General features: G+C 35.9%; 2 protein-coding genes across 5 annotated transcripts; one reads left to right on the top strand and one right to left on the bottom strand.

The window, feature by feature from the left end:
• The first annotated feature begins 66 nt into the window (after nt 1-66).
• LOC149943640 (uncharacterized) lies at nt 67-2,895 on the top strand. Of its 2 annotated transcripts, none has more exons than XM_090176024.1 (8): nt 67-110; nt 1,590-1,615; nt 1,677-1,837; nt 1,912-1,971; nt 2,040-2,085; nt 2,569-2,618; nt 2,698-2,740; nt 2,809-2,895. In XM_090176024.1, exons 1-8 carry the CDS (start codon nt 80-82, stop codon nt 2,872-2,874), a joined length of 483 nt encoding a protein of 160 aa, XP_090032150.1. In that variant the 5' UTR covers nt 67-79; the 3' UTR covers nt 2,875-2,895. The 2 variants fall into 2 exon arrangements, with proteins under 2 accessions (XP_090032150.1, XP_090032151.1); XM_090176025.1 differs by lacking the exon at nt 67-110 and adding an exon at nt 1,115-1,349.
• On the bottom strand, nt 2,637-6,595 carry cm (AP-3 complex subunit carmine). Of its 3 annotated transcripts, XM_090176022.1 has the most exons (13): nt 6,386-6,595; nt 6,143-6,327; nt 5,957-6,069; nt 5,782-5,903; nt 5,553-5,712; nt 5,362-5,475; nt 4,673-4,746; nt 4,508-4,613; nt 3,394-3,552; nt 3,284-3,334; nt 3,105-3,182; nt 2,928-2,996; nt 2,637-2,857 (listed from the first exon to the last, which is right to left on the bottom strand). In XM_090176022.1, the coding sequence occupies exons 1-12, from the start codon at nt 6,418-6,420 to the stop codon at nt 2,931-2,933; spliced, it is 1,263 nt and encodes a 420-aa protein (XP_090032148.1). In that variant the 5' UTR covers nt 6,421-6,595; the 3' UTR covers nt 2,637-2,857; nt 2,928-2,930. The 3 variants fall into 3 exon arrangements, with proteins under 3 accessions (XP_090032148.1, XP_090032147.1, XP_090032149.1); XM_090176021.1 differs by having other exon boundaries at nt 2,637-2,996; XM_090176023.1 differs by having other exon boundaries at nt 2,637-2,996; nt 3,114-3,182; nt 6,386-6,594.
• Between the last annotated feature and the right edge of the window lie 13,417 nt (nt 6,596-20,012).

Raw genomic sequence — 20,012 nt, 5'->3', positions numbered from 1 at the left:
GTATTACCGAAAGTAAGTAGTCCCTACTCCGACAAGAAATAATTGTTTTCCCATTTTTTTACAGGTATTTAGACGTCACATGGATGAAGCGGTGCCTCCTTCGGCCTTCAGTACTTTTTTGTTATTCAGCGATTGTGACGTGTGTGACAAAAGGCGCTTCAATAAAACATCGTCAAGGAAATTTTCAAGAAGTAATATTCCCGAGAGCCAGGACCTGCAAGTCTCTGTTTATAAAGTTCTTGTTGATATAATGGTAACTTTTCTCCCGTAAATAGAACGTCGTGTTTTTGCTAAGCCTTAATACGTCAAAAAAAGCTACCTGGTTAAAAGGAAACACTTTTGGCCAACCGTTCAAGTGAAAGGTTTCCATTATTTCAGTAATTTACAAGTCCTGGCTCTCGGAAATATTACTTCTGGGCAATTTCCTCAAAGATGTTTTATTGAAGCGTCTATTCAATCCTCTCGTCCGTCTGATTAATCAGGGGTGAGGTATGTGTAAAGGCCTCGCTAACGAGGGGATACCTGGGGATAGGGACTTGACGCCCGTGGCGGAAGTATGACAACCACCCGTTGGGGGATTAATGGTCGTCCTCACAAGGCCATCCACATTATCTACCTCCCAGACGCTTGGGATTACACTTAACAGCACTAAGCTATTAGTCCTGGGCCCTCAGTACCTTTCGGAGGCACTTTGAAAGACATGCCTAATAGCAGACTACAATTTCGATCTGTGTCACTACCAACTTTGGTCTAGATAGACGGTCTCTGGTTTCAGTTAAAGAACATTCATATTCAAAAATTGTCTGCTATTTCTTCACACATTTAGTTGACAGGTATTAAAGTAGATGGCGCTACCTTTTCTAAGCTCGAAGCCTATTATTAGACCGCAATTCTGCTAAAAACCAAAATGATATATTTTGGTTTCGTTATTTTTTATATACCGAAATTATTTGATCAAAAATTCACGCTTTAAAAATGTACACTATATTTTGTGTAAAATATGGCTATAAAAGGGTAAAAATTTGTGCTATTTTTCGAAAAAACTTTTTGGACGGTGGGCGCTTTTTTGGGCTAGTTTAGTTTCGTACGTCATTTATACCTGGCAACACTGCAAATTGGTTGTCGAACTAAAATTCAAGTTCCTTATTACCGTGTTGTAAGACTTTTAACGTTATTTTTAACCTACTTGCAATATAACTTAAAGAAAGCAAAGGCACAAGCCAAAATGTTTTAGTCTTTCATAAAGACTAATTTCGTAGTTGCCGGGACTATAGTGGCGTAGTTCTGTAATCCCAAGCGTCTGGGAGGCAGATAATGTGGATGGCCGTTTGGTGAGGACGACCTAATGGGTAGCTGTCATACTTCCGCCACTGGTATCCCGTCCCTAATCCTATCAGGCTATCCCCAAGTATCCCTCCGTTTGCGTGGTCGTTACACATATCTCACCCCTGATTAATCAGATGGATGATAGATTGGACTGAATTGTCCCTCCCACACCTCACAATCCCTCAATAAAAAAATACCAGTTAGCCGTTTTAACGTTAAATTTTCGCCTGAAATTATTCCATTTAATAATTTGATGAATGCAGGCTACTTTTTCATAGCTACAACATTGGTAATTGGAGATAACACATTATAAGCATTTATGGCAAATTACTTAAATTTATAACACATAGCTATCTGCATCAGTGTTTATGTTTCTACCAAGATGTGGTAATTTTATTAGAGGTGGTTTCAATAGAATAAGGAAAATGAGCTATGTGCAAAGTTTATCAGAAACATTTTCTATTGCCTATGTCACAACTCCAAGTGAAGATGTTGCTAAAACTCTAGCAGAGTAGGCATTAAAAAAAATTATTATTGTTTGCAAAATCTTAGCTACTATTAACTCATATCATTTTGCAATCACAGAGGGTTAGTGAAGTCTAAATTAGCTGCTTGCGTAAATATTGTTCCAAAAGTAACATCAATGTTAGTTAAAACAATTTCATATAAATGACTAAGTCCCGCAGATTTTTTAATAGGATTTCTATTTCCAGTTATGAGTGGCAAGGTGAAATACAAAATGATGCTGAATCACTTATGGTTAGTTTTACTTTTTTAATATGTATAACAAATTCTGTTTGATTTGACAAAAAATTGCCTAATTTTTAATTTTATTGATATTTTGTATACAAATTCAGTAGCCTAAGAAACTGATTTCCAAAAGATTTGAATTCCAAATTCAATTATTTGCTAAATTCCAATTATTTTAGATTTCTCAGTAATTTTGGATTTTAAATTTTTAATTATGTTTTTCGCTCATATTTTTGGATCCAATAAACATAATCTGATGAAATGTCATATCTTAGACCTAAAACTAGTGTCAAACCCCAATCTAACTCCTATAACTAGTGTAAAAATCCCAATCTAACTCCTAAATTTCTCATACATAATTACAAGATGAAACAATGTTACACTGTGAAATTTGAACCTCAATTGCCAGAATTTCAGTTGTTTAGGTTGCAATATTTGTTAAAAAAATTATTATGATATGACCTTAAAATAATTATTTAATGTATTTAAAAGATAATTAAAACACGCACCTCAAGAATAGAGGAATTAACTACGTATATAAGGTAATAACAATTTTAATATCTACTGTTAAAAAATATAATTTATTATACGAATTTGATGAAACAAATACAAATTTACTAGACAAAACCATCCGTATGAAGTTTGCGAAGTCATCTCAACACCAGTATGACGAGCTTTAATTTACCTTTATTTTTTAACTTGAGAGAGATAAGAAACACTTCTCATTGATAGATTCAACAGGGGAACCCTGCTTATATGAAATGGCTAGGTGATATTGTTGCTGAGAAGAGCGAATAAAATCTGTTTGAAATCTGACAATAGCTTCCGTCTTCATTTCTTGCACGCGTGACCTTTTACGTTCTGATTTGAAACCTCCCAGCTTTCGTCATATATTTAACTCCTTTGAAAGGTTTATATTTCTGGAATTATAAATAACGAGACCATGAAAAATCTACCGCAGATTTGCGAGATTTCAAGCCATCTAACTCCACCACACTACACCATATGCGTTAAAAGTTGGCACTCACGTGACTCACCTCACCATACATATCTAATCGGTTCACTTTCAGACCAGAAAGTGCTAGTTGGTTGATTGAGAATTTCAGCTATTAGGAGTATAGAAATTTATTCAAACCAAATAAGTGCAATCAAAACAAGTGTGTTGTTAAAACCAGCATTAGAGGGGTATTCATTTTCTTTATCTTACCGATATAGTGGGGTTAGACTCTACAGGAGGTGCACCAGTTTGCAAATTAATCTGTAAAACATTCGTTGAATTATAAAAGTTTAGTTTTAAAAGAATAATATACCACTTACAGATCCCCGTATATTCGGTAGCCTGCCTGTTTCAATTCTACCTATCTCCCAGACCATAATCTTGCTGACTGGGTCAAAGGTGTATTTACCCTGACTAGGCGTTAATGTCACATTCAGCACTGATTTTGGCATGGGAATTTCAATAACAACATTCTCTATCTAGATATGAAAATAAAGAATTGTTTATCATGTCATAGAAAAAAAATCTGGTACAAAATTGATATGAATGTTGAATGTATTAAGTCACGAAACAGCCAACATGAAACGTTTCAAAACTGATAGATTTTCGTCTACAAAGCAGTTGTATTGTTTGAGTCTCATTTTTTGGGACCGAGTGGGAGTTTTGAGTTTCAAAAAAACTTCCTTGGCGAGTTACTCTTTTTCAAAACTTCGAGTGCTTAACGAGTTTTGAAATTCTTAAAGAGTTTTTAACGAGTTTTCAACATTTTAACGTTAAACGTACATCACATGGACCAAAAGTGTGGGTAGAAAAAATGACATCAAATATTTTTATACGAGCCAATTGGACGAGGATTGTAACGTCATTTTGTTAACAAAAGTCGCAATAGGATACTCAATAACAATAAAACTCGAAATCTCATAAAAATTGCCTAACAAGTTTTTACCAAGTTTAACTTTGTTCAAACTTTGTACTCTAATTTCGAGCCTAGACCATAAATAATTATAATAGTGTTTTCCATTTGACTGCTCTAGAACCCTCTGATCAACATTTTATGTTCCATTTGCATGCTCCGATCAAGTTTCGAGTGTTCGATTTCCCACTCTCGGGTGCTGCAAGATCTGCCGATTTCGACAGATCAATGGAACGAGATCTGATAAAACTTTTTTCCTCTTAGATTTTTTGGCAAACGAAAAACAACAAAGCACGGGAATATGTTCATGGAATGTTCCATTTGCGGTTTTTGATCTATGACGTCAACGAATCTCGAGCAATCAAATGGAAAACGCTATAAGAGTCTGTTTAGCAGACGAAAATACAGCATTTTATGAGTTCGTCTCATTGGCTGCTATGTGGCTCTATGCAAACTGAAAAGGCTAATTAATTAAAATATTAATTGGAAAGAAGTTTAGGGACTTGGCTATGATTACTTACTGGTTTTCCCATTGTTTGTTTAGGACCCACAGTTATATCCATACGTCCTCCACCAATCTCCTTAAATGACATTTGGTCACGGATATATAGTGGAATTGCCACCACACTAATTTGATAAAAAAATTACGTAATACCACACAATCACCAATATATGGTAAAATTTACCTTTGTGATCCAATATGGTAAGACATAAGTCTAAAATTTCCATCTGGTGGCACAAATGAAAGTATTCGTTCGGACTAAAATACAGCAGAGCAGCATAAAATAGTATTCACGTAAGGGGAGGAGTAATTACTATTAGAAGTCTATAATAGCCGCCAGTTTGGAGGAAAGTATGGAAGATCCACTTAAGAGGTAATAATGTACAGAATTATAATTAGAATCATGGTTTTAACGCAGAAATAAAGTTTTAAACACCTATAAAAATTAAAATTATATATTTATCAGGGATTTATCGCTTCTGTAATAAATATTGACTATTAAATAAAAATTATTTTCGGAATATTTGGGAGAAAAGCAAAAAAAAAATTGCCGGAAATTTATGGACTCGCCGGGTATTTTTAATTTTATTTATAAACTTGAGTCCACTTCGAGTAATTTTTAAACCTTGGCAAAGGACCCGAGTACCTGACTGACTCGAGGCCGAGTACTCGCACAGCCCTGAAATTTACATCCCTGTGAAAGACGGGATTTGAATCGGCGGGCTTCCAATCAACAAAAGCGCACACTACACTGTTGAGTGTAATGTGCAAGAATATAGTTTCACTGTTTCACAGTCAAACTCTGATTTCACTAGTCTTTTAATACTTTCCCCCGAAGTGGATTATTATGGACTTCTATCACTATGTATTTACCTCCCATCTGCGATACCTCACGCAAGGATGAAAACTAACATCATCAAACAGGCGTGGATTAATAAATGAAAGGCTTAGATCAGGCATTCCGCTTAATTTTATACAACAATCAATCTAATATTGATAAAATAATAATTAAATAGATTTTGATTAAATACGGAAAAATTAACAGGTCTGCTATTAATACGAACATAGCCTTGAATTTCTGCCACGACTACTGAACCGCTTTTGTCTATAATGGCATCAATTTCTTCAATGACATCAAAATAGGCTTCATTATTTGCATATTTGACCCCAGTTCTTCTCCATGGAATGTTTGATAATTGGCCAGTTGGGAGTGTTAAACTTAAACTGAAATTATAACAAGTTAGATTATCATGCGCAATTATCTGTTGAAATTATCCAATTCCAAATTCTTACTTAGTTCTACCAGTTACAGAATTGGCAATTGTTCGTAAGATGTTAGGTGGTTTTATCAATTCTTTGAGGATATTAGACTCTGTAGCCAAAGGAAAACCATTGTCGAGCATTTCATCTAGGAGCTAAAAGTAATGTTATTATTTGACCATTTTATGTTCATTTTAAATAACGTTACTTCATAAACAACAACGTAATGCTCTTTAATTAAGGATTCTGTGCATTCGCCAAAATAATCATCAAACGTGTCTACGACACGGTGTAGAAATTCAACAACAAATAATGGTGAAACTGAAAAAAATTCATTAAATAAGATACGTACATTGTATAAAAACCATATATGCAAACTAAATGAATTATATACCTTCAGATGTTGTTACGGCTACAAAATGTAATTGACAACGATAGATACTAATTAAGTAATGATGTGGGGTTGAAATTATGGGTGAAATATCATCCGGTGTCGAAGCTTTACGTTGGGCATCAAAGAAATAGTCACATACGGACCGATGAATTACACTTTTCCAATGTTTTTCCATGAACACATCACTAACCAATTTACCCATAAAGTTAGTCTTAATATTAATTTTAATTTTTGTTAACTTACCCTGAAGAATTTATTATGAACAAGCTGTGAATCATTTTGTAAAATTTCTATATATCCTAAGTTGTTTTATAAATATTTTAATTTTAAATATATATTTATAGCTTAATATTTAAAATTAGTTTAGTTGGCCCATATTGAACACGTCCCTCGACTTTATTCCCCGTGACTAATACGATTGTACTGCCATCTATATACAATTCGATCTTAGGGTTTTTAACGTGCGCTAGATGGACACGCTTTTGCTGCGTTTTAAAATGATCGCAATGATCCGCTCTGCCCAAAAATGTTAATGCAGAAGCATGGATTAATCCATGGCAGAAGTATCAAGGAAGTATATCACATAATCAACAAATGTGTTAATATTCGTATGCAAAACTATGGTTGTTTAAATACCTTGCATCATATGTAACATAATTACTCATAAGTATGCCACTGTACCCATTATGTAACATAATTCTCATAAGAATGCCACTAGCTCTATTTCTTCACTAACGGTTTGTTTCACAGATTTTGCGTCATCCGTACCCTACGTAAAATTTTACGTAATTGCGTCATCCGTACCCTACGTAATATTTGACGTCATCGAATCAGTGGCGTAGCCAGGGGGGGAAGCACAGGGGGCACATGCCCCCCCCCCGAAACAAAATCCTGGCTACGCTACTGCATCGAATCTCAAATGCCGATTATGCCGTCGTATAGCTCTACGTCTGATAAACCGACGGCCATTATTTTAGTAAACAAACCGGTTTGAACAACCAAGGCTTAGTAGCTCAAATGAACTACAATATAGTGTTAAGTTCTGTTAATGTAATTAATTAGCAAATTAATGAAGTTCTCGGAGACTCACGTTCTTAAATAAATTTGCATTGTCAAATAAAAGAAGCAGGCTTATTGGAAATAAATTCAGGTTGAGCTTTTCTGGCGCATCTACAAGGTTGGAGCTTGGATTAAAAGTGTGACTCCCATGTGGCATACTTATGACAGGGTTGTACAACCCTGCTTATGAGTAATTAAAAATCTTCACTAACGGTTTGTTTCACCACGAACCAGCCAAAAGGTGGACTACGTTAGATTTTAACCTTTTTATTCATCCTAGTAATTTTGGGAGTCACACTATTGGCTACTAACATATTTATTTAAGCCAATGGAAAACCTCTAAATTGAGAAGGAATTTTTTGCGTCGGAATTTTAGTCAGCCCAATGTAGCTTTATTGAAATATATAAACTCGCTCGGTTTGTGCAGATGAGGTTAAATCTAGTAGGATTCAAGTGTACCTTTAGAAGAATTCGGGGGTCCACGGGAGAGGCTGCTCAAAGCCTCAAACCCTTGGACATAAAACTACAACAGAGCCATCTAGTGGGGAAAATGTGAACCATGACCACATGTTTGGATAAAAAATTATATTTTTATGGCACCTAGAATAGCTACGACAGTTGTCAAAGCAACAATATTTCCCCATAATTAAATTTAAAACTTAACATTCATTGCAACTTTCTTTGAAATTATATTGTTTTCGGGCAAATTTCTTCGACGTGGCCTAAGCTAAAAACCGTTAAAGTTCGAAATACTGTCTAGCAGACGAATGTTTTGTTAACTCCTAGGTTACTTTGAAGCTTTGTAGGTGGCGCTAAAAACGTTATGTCCTCCATACTCTTTGCTTGAATCCTCCTAGGTTAGAGCGTTTTCCATTTGATCGCTCGAGATTCACTCCGAATCTCTCTCTGACGTCATAGATCTCGCCCCATTGGCTAGTTAAATATTTTCATTGATAATATCATTTCACTTAAGCCTTGATAATATCATCAAATGACGCATTAATTTGAGATAGAGATTCAGAATCAGAACTTATATGAGGTACAGTGGACTCAAATGCCGTGACTAGTGCCTTATGTCCAACCCTGAATGCAACATGCCATCTAGGAGCAACAAACACAAGGAGAACCCAGCTAGCCTTTAAACACGAAAACGAAGTGTTGTGTACAAATTTCATTGGATGAACGTTTACGCTGAATGTTTTACGGAAAAGGGGAAGACAATTTCCGAATTTTTCCCTTCCGACGGCAGAAGGCCAGGTCTATGGTCTAACCAATGAAAACTGTACGCAAGAAAATGCACGACTTTTGATGGGTTGCGTTCTCCTTATGTGGGGTGCTGTGTTTGTTGCTCCTAGATTCCATTAACATATTCCCGTGCTTTGCTGTTTTCGTTTGCTAGTTATTGGAATTTTCGTGTCTTGGTCTGCCATTTTGCCAATAAATCTAAAAGGAACACTGTTTATAGTTAATTAATAAAGCATCAGACTTTTGATAACAGTACTAATATTAAAAGGGTGTTTATTTGTAGACGTTCACTATTGATCGTTACGTGTCAATGTGAGGGGAGAGTGAGAGGGATTACTCAATTAGGTTGAGGCCCGGTTAGGGAGGTGGCGCCCTCTAAGGGTTAACACATACACAAATATCAACATCTCCCCTCTTTATAAAAAAAAACTTAAATTTTACATTAATTATTCTTAAAATTTAAGGAGATTATGAGAAATAATACAATAATAAGAACTATAACGAGATGGTTTTGTTATCTTCGAGCGGGGACGTAATTTTAGAAAGAGTGAGGTATCTGGATGTGCGTTCTTCGATGTCATTATGTATACTTTCAGACCAACAGGTAATGATATTAATGAAGGTGAGTGGTACTGTACTGGATGGACCGAAGGTTTTTGAATGCGAAACCTGATGACATCTGACGATGCTATTTGGCACTGATCTCTCACTGCTTCCCTGGACTCCTGTGCTGATGCTCTCGACACTTCTGATTCAGCCGGATTGTTACAAATTTGGACCGGCATTCGACAAGATCTTTGATAGGATATGGGAACTATAATATTGTTGGTCTCTTCAGATGTAGCTGGGCAATGACATCGCTCCATAGATACGTTTTATTTTTGTTGCTGGACAACGCAGAAGAATGTAAATGACGCCGATTTCTTCTATATTATTGTCCTGTTGTGGAACGAATAAGGTATGATTGTATCCCCACCTTCTTTACAACTGTACCTGGAATACATGGGGTATGGGACTTAAAGGAGTTCATCTTCGCGGCTTGACCTTGTACCAGTTCGTCCAGATTATGAGCACCTCTGTTGTAATATTTTCGCATCTTTTCTTGACGAGCCGTAATACTTTTTGGAACATTTCGAATAACCCGAGGTTGGAACTGAGCTAGCGATAGTGGTATTAATGTTTGAGTTCTGCGTGAAAAAAGTTTCTGAGCGGTATTTCAAACTTACAGGTTATAGGCTTATGATATAAAGCATCTCGATATATATATATATATATATATATTTATCCACGAAAAGAAAGTAGAATATATTACCACAGAAACCAATACTAAAATCAATACCGCGCAGGAACTCCCATATATACTTTTTAATATACATAAAAAACCCCAAATCTGAAGGTATCTCATTTCCGCTGGGTAATAAACACGGTGTTAAAAATTCGATCTTCTTCTGGTATTCGGAGGGGAATCGATGGAGGAGCTGTAGCCCATAGTGAGCAAAATTTTAGGACGAAACTCATCACGGGCTGACTGTATAGAGCTTGCTCTGTAATTTTATAAATAATCTTCAAATCTCTTAAAGGCCTAGGTTTTCTTCTGCCTGTCACCCTTTAAATTTAATTTCCTTCCAAAGAAATACCCTGCAGGTGGTGAATGAATGAATGAATGAGTGATTTATTAACGCCAAAAATAAAACTAAAAATACATTTGGTCCCTTTCAGAATAGGGAGGAGTCGAAACTCGCCGTTACATAGAATAAAATAAAAGATAGAAGTTATACGATAAGATAAGATGTTATAAGAACACCTTAGCTGGATATTTACCATATTTACAAAGAAAAGGGAAACTTTCAAAATCGGAGACTGGCCCACTTATTGTTGTTAATTTTCCGGAAAAATAAAATGCGGAAAAATTTCCAGAAAATTTTCCGAATTGCGGAAAATTCGGAAAATTCCCCGGAAAATTTTCCGAATTGCGGAAAATTTTCCGCAAATCGGAAAAATAAAAAAATTGAAACCAATTACTTTTTAAGGGTTTTTAATGTTTTTAACTTTTTATCGATGTAAAATGTCTAATATCAGTAAACATACTAAAAAACATTATAGTGTTACATTGTTAATCAGTTTAAACTAGTCTAGAGGTTTAGTTTTACTTTTAGATTAGAAAAAATGAGGCGAAAATGCCGCTTTATTTAAATTTGCAAACAATATATTAGACTAATCATGGAATGAAAACCCTTTTTTTTTCGGAAAAATACGGAAAATTTTCCGGAAAAAAGGGATCGGTCATTTTCCGCGGAATATTTTCCGACTTACAACACTAGGCCCACTCCATTAAAACTAGTTTACAATTAGAAATTTTCGGCCAATCGTTGTCTCTAGAAGAATTTAAACCGAGCCGGGTTAAAAAGTCCTCCTCGCGTGAGCTATGAGAGATAAGCGGATAGGTTCGGACAGTCCATGACCACGTGGAAGATATCTTCCACAAACTACCCGCACAAAGGACATTCCGGGTCTGATCCGAAGACATCAGTCATTCGAGACGCGGTTTGGAGAGCTCCGGTTCTGGCTTAAAAAAAGAGATGGCTCGCCCTATCATTATTTTTGGCACACCCTTTTGTTTATACCAAAATAGGCTATAATGGGAAGCGACTTCCTTAGTCCAAAACTCAGTAGACCGTTGCAGTACCGCGCTGCCGTTATTCCATTCTCTATGATTTGAGACCCCGCTCGGGAGACCGCTGATCCACATTTAAGGTCCAGATTTGTCGTTCGAGTGGACCATTTATATCTTAGGCTGGTTTTACGAATATAGATATACATTTTGTGAACCAGACGAGAATTGTTCATGAACCTCAGTCTTCCCAAATAACGTGACTTGGCTCTTCGCCTCTCTTTCTTGGAATGAGGACCACGCCATCTCCCCTTTTATCGTTGACTTCGATGTTATAAAATTTCTGCCGACCGCCATCTTCCCATGCAGTCGCAAATTGAGCTTGGTCTAAAATCCTCAATGTTTCACTCCTTATGTTAGTGCTGGAACCGCCACCGACTTCCAAAGAGTACGGGTCACTTTGTCGGTATCATACGAGTGAGCTCCTTTATGCTTCACTGCATGCACCCATTTAAGTGGTGGCTTTGCGGCGGAGTTTCTGTTCGTGAATACCGAGATGGTAGGCTTACAGCAGAACACGTTGGCCTACCACCAGGGTATTTGTTTGGAAGGAAAGTAAATTTCAAGGGTGACAGGCAGAAGAAAACCTAGGCCTTTAAGCGCAAAATATTTATATCTTACATAGAAATTCTTTTTATGCATCTCTTTCTTTTAAGTAAAAATAATCAGGGAATTTTGGGTATTGTACATAGTTTGTGAAGTTCTTCCACTAATTGCTTATTGCATTTTGTTATTCTTAAAACGGTTAAGTTTTCTACAGCTGAAGTATCTAATATCACTTAAAATTAAAAGAAAATTATCATTTTATGATACTGGTATTTCTAAAACTTTTAAATTGTACTTTTATTTGGTTAATACTAAATTTAATAATTAATAATTTAACACAGTTTTACGAATTAAAAAACTTTGTATGTTTATGGTAATTACCTCCATTGCTATGTACGATTCATTAGGTTCTAAAATTAGGAAAATATCTGTAATATGGTTTGGGAGTTTTTTTCATAATTCATCAATGGAGTTTTCCCTGTTATTTTAAAAATATATAATTGTTGAATATCTTTTCAAACCCATTGTACCAACCATTTAGATATAGGATTACCTTCTTGATTTGAGATATGGGAATTCTTTGGTATCCCAATGCTTTTTCATAAAATCAATTAAATTGCGCCTTATAACACTTATATCAATGGTCTCAGCCGAGGATTGTGATTTAATGAAATTCAAAAGGGACTCGTCTCGGGCTTTTGGGTCAGAAATGTATATACCGGTGCTCCAAGGGAATCAAAAAGCCTACTACACCGTTGGTCTCATCATAATGCCCTACGCCAGCGTCCACAAGCCCGGACAGGTGCCAAATCCAGTATGGGTAGTAGTTCCCTACTACTGATGGTCTCACCCTCGACGTGAGCCACTCATCCCGACACAAGGCACAGCAACGGGGCGACCAGTTCCCACTTCGCGCGCAGCTGTGAGAGAGTGGATGCTATAGCAACTCCAGCCGACACCCTACCTACGTAGGTAGAGAACCACACCCTTCAGAAAGAGCTCCTAAAGGGGAACGACGGGCACACAGTGGTCCACGTAACCCGGCACAGGACACCTGATGTTGTCCCAAAAGGCCGGGAAACAGGACCACTGCGCCTCATACGGAGTCCCACCGCCCCACAGCAGGCTACCCAATCCTCCGAGCCGGCCAGCAGCTTGCCTGGACCCTCTCCGTTAGTCCGAGCTGAAACCCAGTTTCCAGCCCATACCTGACCGAAGTCAGAGGTGGAGATAGGACCATTTTATCAGAGCTAACATCTCCCAGTGCGCCACCGCCCTTATGGGTTACAAGAGCCGGATCCCGACTCCCAGGTAAAGCCACTCGTCTCGGGCTCAAAAACTAACTCGAATATTTAAGGACTCGGTCTCTAACTCACAAATTGGCTCAAAAATGAGACGAGCCTGTGCAGCTGCTATGTACCGCCACCGCCGTTGGAATTTCACCGGATCGCCGCCGCCGATAAAATTTACGTGATCTGATTTATTAGGGGTGACATATGTGCTACGGTCACGCGAACGGGGTGATACTTGATAACAGGGATGGGACACCCGTGGCGGAAGCATGACAGCCACCCGTTAGGGAATTGGTGTCCGTCCACATTATCTGCCTCCCAGACGGGCCAGACGCTTGGGATTACAGGACTACGCTACTTATAGTTACGGCTTAAGGTTCGTAAATCGTGCATGATCTAGGTGGTTATGGCTGGATTCGGGCTCTATTCGTCGTTTCCGAAATTTCAATAAATGGCAAGACCAAGGCAAAGTGGGGTACGCGACCGGTAAAAATTAAAGCAATTTTAGGGTTAAACTGTACTCAAATATTTCAAAGCATTTAATATCCAGAAAAATGTACAAAAGTTTCAAGAATTACTTTTGCTAGACATAATAAATTTAGTTTTAAAGCTAGCGGACTCAAAACTAACATTTTGTGCACGTTGTGGGCTACCAAAACTATGGTGTCGGCGAACACACGACGAAAAGAATTACAACAAAAAACGTCAAAAATTCCAAAACTTTTAAATTAAACTAAAAAATGATATCTTCATTTGCAGCCAAGACAAAATAAACTCGTAATCTCAGTGTAAAATTATATCGTATACACCAAAAATAATAAGGAACCGTAGTGTTATATCTAATATTTTGGCCTTTCCATATGGTGTTCTAGAAAGACTAGCTTGTAGCATTCTGAAATTCTGTTTTAATCAACAAGTGCAACCCTTCACACCATATTTTGAGAACTAGTTAATTTGCGACAAGTTTTCAATAGCAATGTCACCTGTTGATTACGACTACAAAAGTAACTACATTTCACTCCACACAGTCAATTTTCCCCTTTAACCTTGACATTTTATACCAAAAAAGAATGTTTATATTTACTTTTAACCTAGGAACTAAGGGTATATCATAATGTTTGCATATTAGAAAATGTTCTTCGAGAGCACAGTCAATGGCTGCAGCCAGAACTACCTTATGCCAAGCTGGAATAAAAATACAAATTACGAAAATCACAAGCTAATCAAAATTCTATGCTTAATAGTTAAACATACTTTTCACATCTTCGGCAAATCGTATACAGTATTCGCACCAACTTTGCCAGTTGCCAAGTCTAAAGAGACTTTTATGTATGTCATTGGTGAAATCTCGGGGTCAATTTCTAGGAAGTCAGACTTTGGTATTGAGTTGGCTAAAACCCTTTGCACCACAAAAGAGAAAAGTTCCTAAAGAACTTAGGGCTTGGATTGAAGTTCAAGACCAAGGAGGGTTATTTTACCCAACGACAGCGGCGTATGATTTTTTTTATAAAAATGTATTAACTAATTGGAAAATATTACCAAGAAAATGCAATTAAAAATAAGAGTTTCCACAGCCAAAGAAGAAGTATCTTTAAACTGTGATATTTTAAAAGTTGCGGAGTACATTCTGTAATAATGTCATATAGGAGAGTAAAGAAATACCATTTTATTACCCACTACGTGCAGAAAAAACACTGTAGCAAATGGACATTTGAAAAAACTTAAAGATGACTTTAAATCAAAAGCCAAGATCAAAGCTGTAAATTCAAAAGCTAATGCTTAAGATATGCAAAGGAAGCAACTACAAAAAATGTCTGCGGGTTTCACAGTTGTTGCCAGTTGTGTCCACCATGGGGTTTTCATTGGAACCATTTGCTCCCCATGGTCTCGAAAACTCCAATTCAAGGGGATCTTGGTTGAAATTGGTGGTTAGAATAAACCTTGCACCTTTACCCAAAAGGAATTTAACAATCCCTATAATGGCTTTTGCTATTAAAAAATTAAAAATTTTTAAATTGATGTTCAAAATTCTGATTAGATTGTGCCAAAATACTTACTCGTTTGTCTTAATCCGGTAAGTGTTTCTTGTGATAGTAACATTTTCATTTTCTCCTCCGGTCCGTAATTTCGTGGCCGCTGTTTTACATCCTGCTCCCACTCATCAAAATAATCCAAAAAGTCATTTTCTAGCCACTAAAAAAGTAAAAGATGTTAATTTAAAGAACAATGTCAGTTTTACTAAATTATAATTCATACTTTTAAGCGCGAATCATTAATTGTGGAAAATGGCCTCTTGTTTTGCTTTCTCTCATGATATGCCTCATTAAAATTACTGGTGTTAAGAATATCAAACCACTTATCGAATAATCTTATAAATTTAACAGTTTCTCTATATTTATCTTCTCCAAATTCAGATTCAATTCCATTCGCTACTGACGAGCTCAATGATTGAGAAGCATAGTGTACCTTCATCTTGCTGTAGGAATTTAAATAAATGTGATCAATTGTCAACTTATGTACTTTTCTTAAATTTCCAATCTTTAGCATTTCTCTTTTGTAAAGTTCAGTAACAGGATACCAGGTTATGTTTTGTCCATTTTTATACATTAACCGCACCTTACAACCATCTTCACTTGTGTATAGACAGTTTCGTGTAGTTTTCAATAAATGAGGTGGATCATACATAAAAAAGATTGGTCTTTCTTCATCAAGGCTGTAAGGGTTAGTGCAGAAGTTAGGAATTCCATCTGTTGATATGATGTTCTGGTTGAAGAACTTGCGGTTGATAGCAGCCCCATCTCCGATGATTGAAAGAATCTTAAATCCCAATGACTCCAGTTTCTCAACCGCTTCCCAAATTATGAAATTAAAATCATTTGCTGTTAAGCTGTTTGTAGCAAAATGGCCAAATGGGTATTTGACATGGCTCGTAGTCCCTCTAAGCATTAGCATTAGCACGTGAGATGCCACTCTTTTGTCCGAATACGCGTCTGAACCAATATCGTTCATGTTATTCCTAACTTCGCTTAAGTGGGTATACCCTACTATATCTCCAGTTGTCTTTTTATATATTAGCTCTTCTTTGACTTTCAATTCATCTAAGAGAATGCTGAAATATTGTTGATATGGTGGCAGAGATTCTGGCTTGATGTCACACTTCATTTTGTTTAGAACTACATCCGAAAAGCCTATGGGTTGCTTGTCTTTCGGATTATTATGGAATACAGTAGCGTATGATGGTAATTGCATGATATTCGAATTGGATAAACTTTGGTAAGCACTTGGTGACTTGTGATATTGATATAGGCACCACTTAATGACAAGTGGGTGCCACCTCCGGACACGTTTATCTGTCTTTTTGACTATTTTTAATTGAGTTCTTAAAAAAAGTGCAGCAAATGAATTGTCTTCCTTTTTTGGTAAGGACTCTTCTAAAATCGATTCAATGCAGGAATCATCACCTTCTGCAACTCGTTGTCCTTCTTCAGATATATATTTTTTGACTTTCTTTAGTAGACGTTTCATCTTTCTTCTTGAAAGTATTTCCTTTGCCTTGGAAGCTTTGATCAAATCAATAAGTTCTTTTTTAGATAAACTTTTATATGTCCTCTCATGTGTTGTAAGTGTAACTCTACATGAACTAAGTAATAATAACTGAGTGTTTAAAATCAAGAGAACTTTAATTATTTACACAGTAGTTTCTTTACAGGTCTTTCTTACATTTCTTCCCGCCTTGTGTTTTTATTTGTCCTCGCTCCCCTGGTGGTGCTGCCCTACATTTCAGAAACACATTATCTCCAAAAAGCTGTTTTCGAGAAAAATCGCTTTTTGTGATTTTTATAAAAAATAAGAAAATTAAACTAACTAGAAATGAGGAAATTTATTGATTTGGGGTATTTTTTAACGAAGATTCCGAATATGACATTACCAATGTCTTAAATTACTTGGATGTTTGAATAATGCGACATAATGCGTTTTGAACGTCCCCAAAAGAACAAAATACTGCACAGAAACGCATTATAAACACATAATGCGTTTCTGCGCAGTAAATTCAAACTCCTGAGTCAAAACAGAAACGCATTAAATGCAATTTGTTGCATTTCTAATTATAATCGGACGATTCCACAAAATTCGTGTTTGTCAGAGTACCTAGGCTTAGTTATAAGTTAATTTTAAAGGAAAATAATCAAAATAATTAGTAAAGAATAACTTAAGTAAAGTCTCTATCTTAACATTATAAATATATTATCATAAGTTAAATAAGTAGTAAAGAATATCTGGAGTAAAGTAACTATTATCTTAACATTATATATTATCATAACTCTATTAAAATAATTATTTAATGATATTATCATAAGTTAATTATAAATAAGCTTAGTATTAAAATAAAAAATTAAAACATTTTATTTGTTAAAATAAATATTCTTAAATAAGGAACATTTTGTTCACAGCATAAAAACTATTATAACTATTTACATTATAACATAACATTCTATATAACGTTCTATTATTCGGCCAATCCACGACTCTTTGGGTCATTCCACGTCAAGTCGACAACTCATGCAACCATGGGTCGGCCGAATCAAATGAAATTTAAACCACCTAAACTAGGGATAAAACCATGGGGAAATTGAAATTTTGGGTGAAATCGATGCAGCGGTTGCGTAACTAGAGCCTTTCGAAAATAAGTCACTTTTTCAAACTCTTGAAAAGTTCATTTTCGCACCCTCAAACATTTTAAATAATAAATTGAAGAATATTTCGATGATTACTATGAAACTCTCGATTTTAGGGTAACATATAGCGCTGATTTCGAAAACATTGATTATTATTTTCTAATTATTACCGTTTTATTATACCAAGTTAAAACTTCGTGATTTTTATTCAACGGGGGATCATTTTCGACGGCCAATTTCGTGATGAGGGCAAACTTCGATTTTGGATTTTAGATATTCATAAAAATGCTCTTAAAATAAACTTTAATTTGATGTACTACACTTTATGTCTAAACGATTTCTAATAGGCGAAATATTAGATCAAAGTCAGTAATAAATTCTCGAAATTTTCAAAAAGATTTTATTTTAAAAAATTAAAAAGATAACACTCGATTAGACTAGTGCTTCCAACCGACTCCCAGATATCAGTTGTGATATCTGATCTGGGGGAAAAGAACAGATCAGATCGGTATCTATTTATTCGTTCTTTAGAAAACAAATATGAAAACCTGGTAGAAATGTTAAGGTTGGATAAATAAAAAAGTACTGTATCAAAATAACGATATGTGATATTGATTTAATGTTTTATTAATACTGATTCCATTCCTAATTTCTAAATATTAATTTAATGTTTTATTAATACTAATTACATTCCTAATTTTAAAATATTAATTTAGTGTTTAATTAATACTAAATCCTTTCCTAATGTTTGTTTAATATTAGTTAAATTCTTAATTTTTATTTATATTAATTCTATTCTTAATTTGTATTTAATATTAATTCTATTCTTAATTTGTATTTAATAATAATGGAATTATTAATTTTAATTTCATATTAATTCTATTCTTAATTTGTATTTAATAATAATTGAATTCTCAATTTTTATTTCATATAAATTTAATTCTTGTAGCAATGTAGTAGAATCATGTAGGATGATTGTAGTAACCATGAAGGTATTTTCTAAAATCACCACATACAATCAATGCTATGCTGCTCCTTGCATTACCTTCGCACATGCACAGTGGCTATTATGCCAAATGTTTCAGTGTTTGCGACTTGCGTGCTCGCTATATAAATTCAGTGTCTGTATTAATTGGTTCCAAGACTATTGGTGAATTTTTGCGTTAACGTAAGATGTTGTGCATATAAAAACGAACTAAAAAACCAACTGGACTATAGTTATCACTAGATAACCCGTAGTGGCTATTCTTATCGCATCACTAGATCACGCGTAGTATAAATACGGCTGCACGATCTGGAACGGGGCAGTCGACCGAACGATCTATAAATGTTTACCTCGTCATTCATCATGTAAATAACTATTTCATGTATCATCAATCAACTACCTTTACTCTCGTAAATGTCATGCTGTAATTAGTTGGAACATAACAGATGTAATGCGATGCAATGTACTTTGATGTAATGAGATGTAATTCGATGCGATGCTATGTAATGCGATGCGATGTAATGAGATTTAATGCGATGTAATGCGATGCGAAGTAATTCGATGTGATCCGATGCGATGCGATGTAATTCGATGCGATCCGATGCGATGTGATGTAATTCAATGTGATGTGATGTAATGCGATGCGACGTAATGCTATGCAATGTAATGCGATGTAATGCGATGCGACGTAATGCTATGCAATGTAATGCGATGTAATGCTATGCGATGTAATGCGATGCGACGTAATGCTATGTGATGTAATGCGATGCAATGCTATGCGATGCGATGCAATGCTATGCGATGTAATGCTATGCGATGTAATGCGATGTAATGCGATGCGATGCAATGCTATGCGATGTAATGCCATGCGATGTAATGCGATGCGATGTAATGCGATGCGATGCAATGCTATGCGATGTAATGCGATGCGATGTAATGCGATGCGATGTAATGCGATGCAATGCTATGCGATGTAATGCTATGCGATGTAATGCGATGCGATGCAATGCTATGCGATGTAATGCCATGTGATGTCATGCGATGCAATGTAATGCCATGTGATGTAATGCGATGCGATGTAATGCGATGCGATGTAATTCAATGTGATGTGATGTAATGCGATGCGACGTAATTCTATGCAATGTAATGCGATGTAATGCGATGCGACGTAATGCTATGCAATGTAATGCGATGCAATGCTATGCGATGCGATGCAATGCTATGCGATGCAATGCTATGCGATGTAATGCGATGCGACGTAATGCGATGCGATGTAATGCGATGCGATGTAATGCGATGCGATGCGATGTAATGCCATGTGATGTCATGCGATGCAATGTAATGCCATGTGATGTAATGCGATGCGATGTAATGCGATGCGATGTAATTCAATGTG

Source organism: Leiobunum rupestre, chromosome 5 (assembly GCF_980474605.1).
Source record: "Leiobunum rupestre chromosome 5, qqLeiRupe1.1.hap1, whole genome shotgun sequence".
Classification (NCBI taxonomy): Eukaryota; Metazoa; Arthropoda; class Arachnida; order Opiliones; family Sclerosomatidae; genus Leiobunum; species Leiobunum rupestre.
The sequence above is the reverse complement of the archived record's forward strand: the minus strand, read 5'-3'. Positions and strand labels throughout refer to the sequence as shown.

Coding starts and splice junctions, on each gene's coding strand:
- cm (XM_090176021.1), bottom strand. CDS start 6,420: ATGATTCACAGCTTGTTCATAATAAATTCTTCAGG. Junction 6,328..6,385: donor TTCATAATAAATTCTTCAGG/GTAAGTTAACAA, acceptor TAAATTGGTTAG/TGATGTGTTCATGGAAAAAC. Junction 5,904..5,956: donor ATTACGTTGTTGTTTATGAA/GTAACGTTATTT, acceptor CATTACTTTTAG/CTCCTAGATGAAATGCTCGA.
- LOC149943640 (XM_090176024.1), top strand. CDS start 80: ATGGATGAAGCGGTGCCTCCTTCGGCCTTCA. Junction 111..1,589: donor GGTGCCTCCTTCGGCCTTCA/GTACTTTTTTGT, acceptor TGATGAATGCAG/GCTACTTTTTCATAGCTACA. Junction 1,972..2,039: donor GTTCCAAAAGTAACATCAAT/GTTAGTTAAAAC, acceptor TTCTATTTCCAG/TTATGAGTGGCAAGGTGAAA.